Source organism: Pelodiscus sinensis, chromosome 8 (genome assembly GCF_052426305.1).
Source record: "Pelodiscus sinensis isolate ZL-2025 chromosome 8, ASM5242630v1, whole genome shotgun sequence".
NCBI lineage: Eukaryota > Metazoa > Chordata > Testudines > Trionychidae > Pelodiscus > Pelodiscus sinensis.
In genome coordinates, this window is record NC_143059.1 from 27,146,974 (window position 1) to 27,162,221 (window position 15,248).

Below are 15,248 nucleotides of genomic sequence, written 5' to 3' on the forward strand. Positions count from 1 at the left end.
CACTGACTTCATTTGGAAACAGAATCAGCAAAAATATAAGCAATTACCAGCGTAAACATTAGGGCTACGTCTAGACTGGCAAGATTTAGCGCAACTACTCTAAACGCAAGAGTTTTTGCGTTAGAGTATTTGAGTAAGAGTAAGAGAGCGTCTATACTGGCATGTGCCTTTGCGCAAAAGATTTGCTTTTGCACAAAAGCATCCATGCCAGTGTAGATGCTCTCTTGCACAAGAAAGCTCCGATGGCCATATTAGCCATTGGGCTTTCTTGCGAAGAAATTGATGTTACCTGTCTACACTGGCCTCTTGCTCAAGAACACTTGCGCAAGAGGACGTATCCCTGAGCTGGAGCGTCAGAGTATTTGTGCAAGAAGCACTGATTTCATACAGTAGAACAGTGGTCTCCAACCTTTTTACACTGAAGATCACTTTTTAAATCTCAGAACAGGCGAAGATCTACCGCCCCGCCCCTTCCTTGAAGCCCCACCCTCTCTATTCTCCTCCTGTCCGTCACTTGCTATCCCCAGCCCTTACTTACACACTCTGATAAACAGTTTATTTTAAAATTATGCACTATATAAAATTAAAATCATGTGTTTATAGTTATGAAATAAATGGTCTGGTTTTTATTCATGCTATTTAAATGTAAAATGAAGCATTTATAATTATACATTTTGTGGGGACAGAGTTCTGCAGCCGGGGGTAGGGGAGAGGGAACAGGGTGCTGGGAGGACAGAGGACAGAGTTCTGCAGCAGGGGACAGGGTGCCAGTGGGGACAGAGTTCAGGGAGTGGGGACGGGAATGGGGACAGAGTTCTGTAGCTGGGGACAGGGGAGTGGGGTCTGAGGAGAGGAGAGTGGGGAGAGGAGACAGGGTGCTGGTGGCAGCAGAGAGACCCCTGCATCTGCCTCCTCTCAGGCTTCTCCCCCCCCCCCCCAGAGTGAAGCAGAGAAACCCTGCGCATACCTGCCCCAGGGCCAAACCCCCCTTCCACAGCGCAGACCAGCCCATCCCCCCCTTCCCCTCTCCTCCCGCAGCACAACCAACCCCCGCGTGCGCCTACCCCAGGGCCAAACCCCCCTCCCGCATCGCGTCATGGCCCGGCCCGGCCCGGCCCAGCCAACTGCCTCCCCTCCCACAGCACAGCCAAACCCCGGGGCTGACCCCCGCTCCCGTGGCGCAGGGAAACCCCTGCGCTCAACTCTCCCCTCTGGCGCCGGCGATGCAGGGAAGCCTCCGCACTCCTCCTTCAGGGCCAACACCCGCTCCCCCAGCACACAACAGAGCTGTGGGAGGGGAGCAGCCCGCGCATTTCCGGAATCCCCGGAAGTGACGCGGGCTTCAGAAAGGACTTCCATCCACCATGCGGGAAGCCGGCACTACACTAGAGGTAGGTAGGTAGTGGGGCTTCTCGCGATCGACCAGTTGGTGACCACGGCAGTAGAACGTCAGTGTTCTTGCACAAATACTCGCAGCCAGTGTAGACAGGCGGCAAGATTTTGCGCAAAAGCACTTGCTTTTGCACTAAATCTTGCCAATGTAGACACAGCCTAAAGGTTTCTAAGCTATGTATTTATGGAGAGAAATTTCATAGAGAACCGGGTTTTGGAACCATAAGGTTACTTGTTATACATATAATTAAATAAAATCATAGGCCTGGAAGGAAACTTGAGAGATCACCAAGTCCAGTTTCCTGCATTCATGGCAGGAATAAGCACCATCTCTAGACCAGCAGTGGGCAAATACCAGCTATATTTACCTGCACTTCCACAGACACAGGCAATTGCAGCTCCTATTGGCCAAAGATGACCATTCCTAGCCAAGGGGACCTGTCGGAAGCAGTTTCCTGGTCCACACCACTTCCCGCGGAAACTATTGGCCAGGAACAGAGATCCACAGCCAATAGGAGCTACAGTTGCCCATATTTACAGAAGCACAGGTAAACACAGCGGTAACCTGTAAGGGGCTCACTTTAGGGTACGTCTAGACTACATGGCTCCGTCGACAGAGCCATGTAAAATAGTTTACTCAGCATAGTCAAAAAAGCGGGGATTTAAATAATCCCCGCTTCATTAAAATAAAAATGGCCACTGCACTGTGCCGATGATCAGCTGATCTGGCACAGCGCTGCAGTCTACACGTGGCGCGGTCGACAAAGGAAGCCTTTGTCAACCACTCCGGTATGCCTTGTGAAACAAGGTTTACTGGAGTGGTCGACAAAGGCTTCCCTTGCCGACTGCGCCACGTCTAGACTGTCGCACTGTGCCGGATCAGCTGATCGTCAGCACAGCACGGTGGCCATTTTTATTTTAATGAAGTGGGGATTATTTAAATCCCCGCTTCTTTGACTATGCCGAGTATTCTATTTTACATAGCTCCGTCGACGGAGCCATGTAGTCTAGACGTACCCTTAGTGTACCATCCCCATTTTATTGCTTACCCCTTATCCAGACCATCCTTGATAGGTGTTTGTTTAACTTGCTCTTAAAAATCTTCAGTGATGGAGATTCAACAACCTCCCTGCATGACTCTTATCTCCATTGTCTACACCTCTCAGATTTTATTTGTCAGTTTTCCAGTTAGAGAAATGAAAATTATGCAGTTCAGCAGCTAGAACAATTTGAGAGCCAAAGGAAGAAACTGAATAAATGGATATATCTTTCTATCAGAGCTCTTTCTGCATCAAAAAATGCCTATCTTGGCTTTATGAAAATGTCCAGTAAAAGATGACAGGGATGCAACTACTAGATATCCATAGCAATTTTTCAAAAAACTGATTAGGCCCCTGAACAACTTTGGAAATCCAATCAATCTGTCCAATGCTAAAAGGCTCATTTATTCTTTACCATTGCAGTAATCCACTCTTTTCCTCCACGTCCATATGTTGTACATTTGTTCAGTTTGTCTAGTTAAAAAATAAAAACTTGAATGTAAAATTAGATCCAAATTCTGGTCTTTCTGGAATTTGTTCTGTTCACTCGTAGTCTTTTTACAAGTAGATAGATGAGCATTTCATTTGATTTATCAGCCACTTTGTATGCTTCCAAAAGAGCCTGTAGAGCCATCATGCATATTTCATCTTGTGTAGAACACTCATCCTGAAACTATTATATTCAGCAGCTATGAACCACTAGACAAAAGTGAACACTTTCTGTAGTAGCCATTATGTGTATCTAGTAAGGTATTAAAATGCCCTAAGGAGTGTAATAAGATAGCTCATATACACTTTATAGATCTGTAGCTGAGAATTTAGCTTAGCCACAAGATGAGAATTTTTAATCATTTTAATCTATACTTTAAAAGGAATTACTAGACTGACTGAAAAAAAAAGGCTGTCAGTGCCATGGAATCAATCCACATCCTTGTTAGTTTCTGCCACAAAGTGGCCTTATGGAATATTGCATGTTATATTTTTACTAATACTAGCTGATAGACATAGGGAGCCGCAGAGATTGACATCTTTTAAAAAATTTAAATAAACATATCGAAAGCTTCCCAAATTGTGAAAGAGATATAAATAGCTCACACCTAAAGAGTGCAAACCACAAGAAAAGAAATAAATTGTTTAGGTGGTCCAAGTAAGAGAAACTATGTAAAAAAATTTAGGTTGACTATAGCATGAGTAGAAAAACTTCGGAGGGGTAGTCAAGTTAGTCTGTAACTAGAAAAACTAAAAAAACAATGAATAGTTTAGTAGCACCATAAAGAATAACAAAACATGTAGATGGTATCATGAGATTTTGTGAGCATAACCCCCTTCTTCAGATGACTTTTATAATCAATAGAAGGGAGGAACTCTGTTGGTGATTGGTAGAAAGAAAAGGCTGTTTATCTAAATCAGTCTGAACCTTAAAGAAGGTTAGAGTTGAAGTTCAGTACACAAAAGGGATAAAGGATTCTACTCTTGTGTAATAGAACTCCCCAGTGCCATAGCTAGCTAATTTTGTGCCTGAGGCAGGAATATAAATTTGCACCCCCTCATATGTATATATTCATAGTAGTTATTTCTTAGAAAAGGGAAAATACATAAATAATAATAATAATAATAATAATAATAACAACACAATGTTTATTTATTGTAGTTATGAGTTCTGCATAAACAATCAATTAATACATATATACATATAATTATAAAATATCACCATGTCAGGTACTATTAGGTATTTGTTTATAATTGTACTTTGCACGCTTTTAACTAGGCAAACTCATCAATATCTGCATTGAAATTAATATTATTCACTACCTCTATTGATAAGATGGGCATATTTGATAGTCTCTCCTGACCCATGGATGCTCGAAAGTAGTTCTTAATTAATTTTAGTTTACTAAAACTTCTTTTGCAAGAAGCCACAGTCACTGCCTTGTCCCCTTGGTTTGTGTAGCGCATTCAAAGCACTTGGCACAGGCAGCTCAGCAGCATGGGCTCCAGTTTTTGGAGGGGAAACTATGACTTCAACAGGCTAAGGGCCTGGATCCCAACCCATAAAACCTACGGATTGTAGCTCCCAGACTCCCAGATCTAATCAAATACTCCTAAGACAATCATACCGGGATATAAAATATATCGAAAGGATAGAGCAGGCCGTGTGGGTGGCGGAGTGGCACTGTATGTGAAAGATAATGTAGAATCAAATGAAATAAAAATATTAAGTGAATCAACATGTTCAATAGAATCGCTATGGATAGTAATTCCATGCTCCAATAATAAGAAATTAGCAGTAGGGATATATTACCGACCACCTACCTACCGACCAGTAGGGATATATTACCGATTCACCTGACATTGAAATGCTGAGGGAGATTAGAGAGGCTACCAAAATAAAGAACTCTATAATAATGGGGGATTTTAATTACCCCCATATTGACTGGATACATGTCACCTCAGGAAGAGAAGCGGAGATAAAATTTCTCAATGGCTTAAATGACTGCTTCTTGGAGCAGCTGGTGCAGGAACCCACAAGGGGAGAGGCAATTCTCGATTTAGTCCTGAGTGGAGCGCAGGATCAGGTCCAGGATATAACCGTTACAGGACCGCTTGGGAATAGTGACCATAATATAATAACATTCAACATTCCTGTGGTAGGAACAACATCTCAGCAGTCCAGCACCCTGGCATTTAATTTCAAAAAGGGGAATTACACAAAAATGAAGAGTAGTGATAGAAATGTAGCCGTGTTAGTCTTGGGTAGTTGAAGCAAAATGCAGGACAATGTAGCACTTTAAAGACTAACAAGATGGTTTATTAGATGATGAGCTTTCGTGGGCCAGACCCACTTCCTCAGATCAAATAGTGGAAGAAAGTAGTCACAACCATATATACCAAAGGATACAATTAAAAAAAATGAACAAATATGAAAAGGACAAATCACATTGCAGAACAGAAGGGGGATGCGGGGGGGGGGGGTGGGAAGGGGGAGGAAGGAAGGTAAGTGTCTGTGAATTGCTGATATTAAAGGTAGGGAGAGTGGGATGTTTGTGAGTTAATGGTATTACAGGTGATAATTGGGGAAACTGTCTTGGTAATGGGTGAGAAAGTTCAAATTCTTGTTAAGTCCTTGTTGGCAAGTGTCGAATTTTAACATGAATGACAGTTCAGAGGATTCCCTTTCAAGTGCAGATGTAAAAGGTCTTTGTAGCAGAATGCAGGTGGCTAAGTCATTTAGAGAGTGTCCTTTCTGGTTAAAGTGGCAAGAAACTGTTTTCTCTTTGTGATCTTGTCTGATATCTGTTTTGTCTGATATCTGAACTGTCATTCATGTTAAAAAGTCTAACTTCAGTACTGGGCAAATTAGTCAAAACAATAGTAAAGAATAAAATTGTGAAGCATGTAGAAGAAAAATTGTTGGACGAAAGTCAACATGGTTTCTGTAAAGGGAAATCCTGTCTTACTAATCTATTAGAGTTCTTTGAAGGGGTTAACAAACATGCGGACAAGGGGGATCCAGTAGATATACTATACTTAGATTTTCCGAAAGCCTTTGACAAGGTCCCTCACCAAAGGCTCTTGTGTAAATTACATGGCCATGGGATAAGAGGGAAGGTCCTTTTTTGGATTGAGAACTGGTTAAAAGACAGGAAACAAAGGGTAGGAATAAATGGTAAATTTTCAGAATGGAGAGGGGTAACTAGTGGTGTCCCCCAAGGGTCAGTCCTGGAACCAATCCTTTTCAACTTATTCATAAAAGATCTGGAGAAAGAGGTAAGCAGTGAGGTGGTAAAGTTTGCAGATGATACCAAACTGTTTAGGACAGTCAAGACAGAAGCAGACTGTGAGGGACTCCAAGAAGATCTCACCAAACTGAGTGATTGGGCAACAAAATGGCAAATGAAATTTAATGTGGATAAGTGTAAAGTAATGCACATCGGGAAAAATAACCCCAACTATACGTACAGTATCATGGGGGCTAATTTGGCTACGACAAATCAGGAAAGAGATCTTGGAGTTATCGTGGACAGTTCTCTGAAAACTTCCACACAGTATGCAGCGGCAGTCAAAAAGGCAAATAGGATGCTAGGAATTATTAGGAAAGGGATAGAAAATAGACCTAGAATATCTTACTGCCCCTTTATAAAACTATGGTACGCCCACATCTTGAATACTGTGTACAGATGTGGTCTCCTCACCTCAAAAAAGATATTTTGGCTTTGGAAAGGATTCAGAAAAGGGCAACTAAAATGATTAGGGGTTTGGAACGGGTCCCATATGAGGAGAGGTTAAAGCGACTGGGACTTTTCAGTTTAGAAAAGAGGAGACTGAGGGGGGATATGATAGAGGTCTATAAAATCATGAATGGTGTGGAGAGGGCTGATAAAGAAAAGTTATTTATTAGTTCTCTAAATAGGAGAACTAGATGACACCAAATGAAATGAATGGGTAGCAGGTTTAAAACTAATAAAAGAAAGTTCTTCACACAGCGTGTAGTCAACCTGTGGAACTCCTTGCCAGAGGAGGCTGTGAAGGCTAGGACTATAAGGGTATGTCTACACTACCCTCCTAATTCGAACTAGAGGGTAATGTAGGCATACCGCACTTGCAAATGAAGCCCGGGATTTGAATTTCCCAGGTTTCGTTTGCATAAGCCGGGCGCCGCCATTTTTAAATTCCGGCTAGTTTGAACCCCGTGCCGCATGGCTACACGCGGCACGGAGTAGCTAGTTCGGATTAGGCTTCTAATCCGAACTAGCTACTCCGTGCCGCATGTAGCCGCGCGGCATGGGGTTCGAACTAGCCGGGATTTTAAAATGGTGGCGCCCAGCTTATGCAAATGAAGCCCGGGAAATTCAAATCCCGGGCTTCATTTGCAAGTGCGGTATGCCTACATTACCCCACTAGTTCGAACTAGTGGGGTAGTGTAGACATACCCTAATAGAGTTTAAAGAGAAGCTAGATAATTTCATGGAGGTTAGGTCCATAAAAGGCTATTAGCCAGGGGATAAAATGGTGTCTTTGGCCTCTGTTTGTCAGAGGCTGGAGAGGGATGGCAGGAGACAAATCGCTTGATCATTGTCTTTGGTTCACCCTCTCTGGGGCACCTGGTGCTGGCCACTGTCAGCAGACAGAATACTGGGCTAGATGGACCTTTGGTCTGGCCCAGTATGGCCATTCTTATGTTCTTATGTTTTTATTTTCTAAGACCTAGAACCACTCCCCTGGCAGAGGTGAGACAAGACTCAGGAGTCCTGGATCCCAGCCTGACACCCCCACTTCACTCCCTGCTCCTCTGCCCCTTTTCAGGGAAATCTGAGCCCCGTTCTCCCCCGACCCTGTGCCCCGTACCTGGGAACTGCACTGGGGCACCTTAAGGCGGGGCTTGGTGCAGCTGAACCAGTGCCCGGCCTCCCGTGCTGCTCAGAAGCAGCTGACGTGCTGGGCTCCCACCAGGGCTGGTGACTGTTGGATCGCGGAGCGCCTGACGTGTAAACCGTGCGCCAGCCAGTGCTAATGGGAAGGGAAGTTACTCACTGCTTGAAGGCGTTTTCTGGATTTGTTGATCTCTATTTGCTGATCCACAAACTCTTACTATTGACTGTAGAGCTTATAACCATGAGTAGGCTCAATGGGTGAAATCTTGGTCCTATTGTAGTCAATGAAAAATGTGCTGTTGAATTCAGTAAGCCAGGATTTCACCTAGGCCTTGTCCAGACTCAGGGGTTTTTTCGAAAAAAGTAGCCTTTTTTCTAAAAAACTTCACCTGCGTCTAGACTGCAGCCGCGTTCTTTCGAAATTAAATCGAAAGAATGCGGCTTTTCTTTCGACGGCGGTAAACCTAATTCCACGAGGAAGAACGCCTTTTTTCGAAAGTGCTCTTTCGAAAAAAGGCGTTCTTGAAAGCAAACAGGGCTTTTTAGAAAGAGAGCATCCAGACTCACCTGCTGCTTTCTTTCGAAAAAGCGGCTTGCTTTTTCGAAAGTTCCGCGTGCAGTCTAGATGCTCTCTTTTGAAAGAGGCTTTTTCAAAAGTATCTTTTGAAAAAGCCTCTTTCGAAAGAGGCTTGCAGTCTAGACATAGCCCTACTGGCTCCAATAGGATTTTGCTTCATTGTAAAGCACTGTACTTGAGAATAGTTACACTGGTAACAGGGTTTTTTTTTAACAGACGTATGTGGGGGAGAGTCCCAACTAAAACATAGAAAGCAGCACTTTTGAAACAGGTGTGCAAATTTCCATTGGTATTTTAAATATACGTTAAAATAAATGTTGTCTTCACTGGATTTATTTCCTCTTTGTTGTTTCTGTTTTTTTCAGCTCAATGGCACCAACAGATTCCATTACCAATAAAGTTTCGACCCAGTGGCAGCCGGTATGCAAACCTCACTGGTCAAGGACTCGACATTTTTTCTGCCTTTCCAGCTGTTGAAAATCCAAAGTTGTTTTCATCCCCATCCCAGAACATCGTGGAAAGTGAAGAACTTTAAAAATCCACAGTTCCAATTATACCTGCAGAAATACTAGAACTATGAAAAAAAAGGTACAAGCCAAGACATTTAAGGTTTACAAGCAACTTGTTTTTAGTAAGTGTTCTGATGCTGGAACTGCTGCAAGTTACATATTGTACAAGATGTTTGCATTGTAGTTTACTTCAGGATGATTATGGTATAGAGTGTAGGGCAAAAAGTTCAGTACTGTGTCTTTTTCTGAGTATCTCACAGTGAAGAGACATCATTTTTATCACTTAAAATCAATACCACTGTTAGTGCTTCGATTTAAGCTCCTATAACAAGCAAAGTTAAGGGTTTGTGGTGTTTAACTAGATTCTGCCAAGGAAAGGACTGACACTGTGATAGAGAGTAAAGAATGTGACTTTGAATGTACTCCTAAAAGTATTTGCATAAGGAAAAGAAAAGAAGTTGGAACATAATTTTTGTATATGATCATACCAGATATGGTTAGATAAGCATAGTATTTCACGGAAGGACAGCTATATACAGTAAATATTTATATTTGTGCGTGTGTGTGTGTGTGTGTGTGTGTGTACACCAGGCCTTGTGTACACATGATGTTTTGAATTATACAGTAAGATATAAGATGTGTGCTTATGCAACTAATCTTCCTATATTGTATGAAGCACATATTGTAGAGATCACAGCTGAAACTACTGAATATTTCCACGTATACTTCATATTTGTTCCTTTTTAGTTTTAGTGACTTCTTGATTTTAAACACACAGAATATTCACCTCGTAACTTAATGGTTTTCAAATTCAAGTCTCTTTTTCCATCTGAGTTTTTGACATGCCCAGACAAAAAAGCTCATAATATGACTCATTTGTAAAACTGACTAAAGAGAAATTGTGGCCTGGTATAATTAAAATTTCTTTCTTCATTTATAAATTTAATCACAAGTAGATTTCCTACCATCAAAAGAGGGGAAAATACATATGAAACACACAAAGATTATATTTAAGAAACGGAGGCTATGTCTACATTGGCACCCCTTTCCGGAAAAGGGATGCTAATGTAGACTTCGGAATAGCAAAATCCGCGGGGGATTTAAATATCCCCCGCGGCATTTGCATTTACATGGCTGCTGCTTTTTTCTGGCTTGGGGATAAGCCAGAGAAAAGCGCCAGTCTAGACGTGATTCTCCGGAAAATAAGCCCTTTTCCGGAGGATCTCTTATTCCTGCTATTCCGAAGTCTACATTAGCATCCCTTTTCCGGAAAGGGGTGCCAATGTAGACACAGCCATAGTGTTTAGTCTAAGCAGCTTAAGTAAGTATTGTACCCTGATAAATAGTAGGTAAAACAGGAACTGTTATACGGAAACTATAGGTTGAACCTTTCTAGTCCAGCATCCTCAGAACATTAGCAGCGCTGAACCAAAGAATTTGCCAGACCATGGGAGATCAATATTATCTAGCAGCATGACCAACACTTCCATTTCTTATTGGGCTCTTACAAGATATTTAGGGGTAAATTAGAGCTAAATAACAGCACAGAACACTGAGAGCCAAGACTGGTGTCTGTAAACAACTTTATGGGACCGCGGAAAACTTGGCACACCCATGATAAGTGAACATCTGGCTAACTAAAATCATGCTATGCCAAGGATGTTGCCAGACCAGAGAGTGCCAGACTAGAGTGGTTCAACCTGTTTAACAATGAATATTTAATAACACTTAAACACTTTCAGTATATTTGTCTTTTATATGAGTTTATTGATTAGAAGTTTGGAATATGCACGATGATTTCCTATACATTTCAGTCCTTGGTGAGCTCCATGATTTGAACTTTATTTTCAGCAGTTCTAATCCACTACTTTAAACTTGATCAGAGACAGCCATCAAGTCATAACTAGAATCATACAGGGGCTTAAATATCACATTTACAGAAGCTGTAATTTAGGTCTTATGGGGCTTACTTTGCACTTCAGTGTTTTTCACAGGTTTTTTAAAGGTATTAAATTGAAAGAAAGAAAGAAAGAAAGAAAGAAAGAAAGAAAGAAAGAAAGAAAGAAAGAAAGAAAGAAAGAAAGAAAGAAAGACTATGCTTTAAAAAAAAATTACCAGTACAAATAAATGTGCCTACATTAGAAGTGTCATGTACTAAATATTAAAATAAAAAAGCATAAGAGTTAATGGGGTCCTGGGTATGTTAAAAAAAGAAAGAAATACACAGCCTTTCACTATTGGGTCACTTTCAAATCTAACCTATGAGTTACTATCTGAGAGCCATCTAGAATTCAGATCAAATAAATATGTGGTCATGAAGTATTTCCTAGCTGAGTGGAGTCCAAAACACAAAACCCAGAGTCAGTGTTATTAACTGCTACCTTATCACAGGCAGCAAAGAATGGACATGGAAAATGAATGTGCTCACAGCCCTTTGGGTTTCCTACAGGCACATTAGTGGGAGGGTAGAAATACCTTTGCTGCCTGCGTTACACCTGTCTTCTTTAAGGCCAACAACAGTGAAGCACTGATTATAATGGCTTCAATTTTGTGGTGCCCAATATCAGACACCTTTGGCCTGATTTTCAGAAATATATAACAGTGGTTTTCAACCATGGGTACTTGTACCTTTTGGGGTTCACAGAGGTCTTCTGGGAGTACATCAACTTATCTAGCTGTTTGCCGACAGGATACATAAAAAGCCCTGGTGAAGTCAGTACAAACTAAAATATCATATAGACAATTACTTGTTTATACTGCTCTATATACTATACACTGAAATATAAGTACAATATTTATATTCTAGTTGACTTCTTTTGTAATTATATGGTAAAAATGTGAAAGTAAGCAATTTTTCAGTAACCTCTGGTCTACACTATGGAATAAGTTCAAATTAAGATATGTAACTTCAGCTACGTTAATTGCATAGCTGAAGACAAAGTATCTTAACTCGAATTTTGGCGCTTTCCACACTGTGGGAGTCAAAGGGAGTGCACTTTCCCTTTAGCTTCCCTTACTCCTCATAGAAGCAGAACTACTGGCATCAACGGGCGTGCCCTCTCAATTCAAATTAGCCTGCCTTCACCAGTCCTGCTAATTCGAACCCCGAAGATCGACTGTGACTCCTTCAATCTTATCTGTAGTGTAGACATGGCCTAATAGTGTGCTATGACAATTGTTTATAGTTTTACATTTGATTTTGTAATCAAGTGGTTTTTAAGTGAGGTGGAACTTGGGGTATACAAGACATATAAAATATCTAAAGGGGTGCAGTCATCTGGAAAGGTTGAGAGCCACTGGTATAGAGCACTGACTTCAGTTGGAGATGGTATCAATATCTCTGAAAACAGACACGTCTGAAGTTGGGCAACCTCAAATTGAGATTCTGCAAATTATTGTCTGCTTTTGAACATTTTTGACCTAAATAAATAGATCTTCAGTCTGTGGTGCTAATAGTCAGTCTGGCAGCTTTCACAGTCATTCATGTTCACTTTATAATGTTTCTAAAAAGAAAATAATTGGATTTTGTAAATTTAATTAATGCTGTTTATGGGTTTCTTTTTTAAGAAGGGCCCAATTCTGCTCTCATCTACAACTTTGAACCCTCATACTATTTCAGTGGTATAAATGAAGAAAAGATTTTGATTCAATGTAATAATATTATATAGAAATTGTAGCACTATATATAAATAGAAATAGTCAAGCTACAGAGCACTGCCAGGAACTTTACTGAATATTTTTAGACTTGACAGAATTTGATCTTTATTTTTATTATTTCAATGGATGACAATGTTTACTTAATAATTTTAAAAATAAAATTTGACAGAGGGGAGAAGAGGGAGGTATTACTGAACAACTTGCTAGAAGTGTTGTAAAGGAGGAAGGGTTGATCCCTGGTCATTCAAGTGGAGGTTCCTGATACCTATCATTGTGAGAGATTAAACCAAAATCTGCCAGTTGAATACTGGCAACTGACAACATAATCATTTACTCTTATTTACTAGATGAGGGTTATAATTTCATTCATATCAGCATACATTGAACATGGAAGTTAATGGAGATACTTCTATGTACGTGGTATAAATGAGATCAGTCAGATCCTAAACTTGCAGAAATCTTTGTAGATCAAATTCTGTTGCCCACAATCCAACAAAATACCTATTCACTTAAATGGGAAATTTGCTATGTGAAAGACAACAAAATTTTGTCAAGTATAAGTAACTTGTATAAAAAACTATTGAGAACATTATCAAATAGCTTCATACTTGTTAAGTGTGTGACCATATTTCTCAAAAAGAAAATGGGATATTGTGTGGTGTCTAGCTCCCCTCCATGGGGCTGACCTAAGCTGCACACCTGAGCCCTGCCTCCCCCCTGCGCAAAGCTGGAGTTGGCATCGCTGCTCAAGTCAAGCCATGTCTGCCCCTTGCCTGAGCCCTGCCGCTTCCTTCCCTTATCCCATGCAAGGCTGGCATCACCACTCACCCTCCTCCACACCCCACTTTGAAGTAAGTGGGCATTTGTCCTGTTTGCCCTAATCAAGCTGGGCAAGAGGAAATGGAACAAATGCCTACTTTTGCCAGAAAAGTTGGGATGACCAGGACAGGGTTTAAAAAGCGGACTGTCCTGGTCAAAACAGGACATATGGTCACCCTAGTATTAAGAAATTAATTTCCACTCTTGTTAATTACTACAGAATCCTTCTGCTCTGCATACACTGAGTCCAAAATGGGAATATAAACAGGAAGTTTAGATGTAGATTTAATGCTAATCTGTCTGACTGTGTAGACAGTCAGACAGATTAGCATTACTATAGACTGTGAGACATTTTGTAGAAAATGATATAAGATATCATGTGCTGGTGATTGCTGAAGAAGCTGAGCAAAACCTATAAGCAGATTTATGTAAGCAGCAGAGGGCAACAGTGAATTATCACTGAACTTGTGTGATATCGTTTGGGACTCTATGTAAAGATATGGGCTGCATCTAGACTGGCAATATTTTGCACAAAAGCAGATGCTTTTGCGCAAAATCTTGCTGCCTGTCTACACTGGCCGTGAGTATTTGCTCAAGAATACTGACTTTGTACTTACAAAATCAGTGGTTCTTGCGCAAATACTCCAACGCTTCCACTCAGGGATAAGCCTGCTTGCTCAAGTATTCTTGTGCAAGAGGGCCAGTGTAGACAGCCAAGTTAATTTCTTGCGCAAGAAAGCCCGATAGCTAAAATGGCCATCGGAACTTTCTTGTGCAAGGGAGCATCTACACTGGGCACGGATGCTTTTGCGCAAAAGCAAATCTTTTGCGCAAAGGCACATGCCAGTATAGACACTCTCTTGCGCAAATACTTTTAACAGAAAAACTTTTCCGTTAAAAGTATTTGCGTAAAATCATGCCAGTCTAGATGCAGCCATGGAGTCAAGAAGCATTAGAGATTGCGTGATTGTGCTTTCTTCCTGAACAGCTTGCTCAGCATTTCATTGCTTTGTTTTATTTAATTCAATGTAATAATATTTTACATTATAATTGTAAAATAATTTAACCTTCCACGACAAAAATATCCTATTGTCTTAGTCAGTAGAAGCCACAACAATAAAAAAAATGCCAGAATGTTCATTACGTTATCATCTTAAATGTCCATTTAATAATTAGAATACCAAGTAGAATTTTGCACCAATTAAATGTACTGGCTCTAAAATGTTATATGTTAAATAATAGAATATTTCCAAATTCACACATCTGTAGCTTTATTTGACTTCTGGTTCCTTTCCAGCCTTATAGCTTCACATGGGGTAACACACAGGTTCAGGGATTTTCAGAGGGTTGTTCAAGACACAGTATTTGTTTAAGACTCAGAATTATAGAAAAGTGCATCTTTGCATTGAAAATAGTAAACATGTAAATCCATAGCTCCAGTTCTCAGCAGCCTTGCCCAGGTTAAGTAGAACTGGACCAGACCTTTTTGTCTGTGAAAGCAGTGACTGAAGACAGTTTTTGAATGGCTGATGTGTGCAAGTGTGGAGGACAAAATAGGACACATACTTTTGAAAATCCGAGCTAATATGTGCAGCCTTTTCCTGAGTATGTAAATACATGCTACTTTCCATTGTTAACAGTAATACAAGCACTGCAAAAAATAACTCCGTTCTGCTGTTGATGTCAGAAGCACTAAAACAGTCTCTGAAAAGTGACCTCTGATACCCACTAAAAATGGTTCCTGAACATGTATAGAAAGGAGGAGCTAATGAAATACTTTAATCTATTAAATTAAATACTGAACAAATGATTCATTATTAATTTGAATAGGAAAATGTTCACTTTGAACCTTAAAATTATAGTTTACTTTTTTTCTTGATTT

At 40.7% G+C, this 15,248-nt stretch overlaps 1 protein-coding gene across 6 annotated transcripts in view; it reads left to right on the top strand.

The window, feature by feature from the left end:
* MYPN (myopalladin) overlaps positions 1-13,808 on the top strand; it is a 164,393-nt gene extending 150,585 nt beyond the window's left edge. For all 6 annotated transcript variants that reach the window (XM_014574681.4, XM_006125268.5, XM_014574680.4 and 3 more), the window contains exon 21: positions 8,747-13,808. In XM_014574681.4, the coding sequence (XP_014430167.3) occupies positions 8,747-8,916 (170 nt within the window). In that variant the 3' untranslated portion in view covers positions 8,917-13,808. The remainder of the gene's footprint in view (positions 1-8,746) is intronic.
* The last annotated feature ends 1,440 nt before the right edge of the window (positions 13,809-15,248 follow it).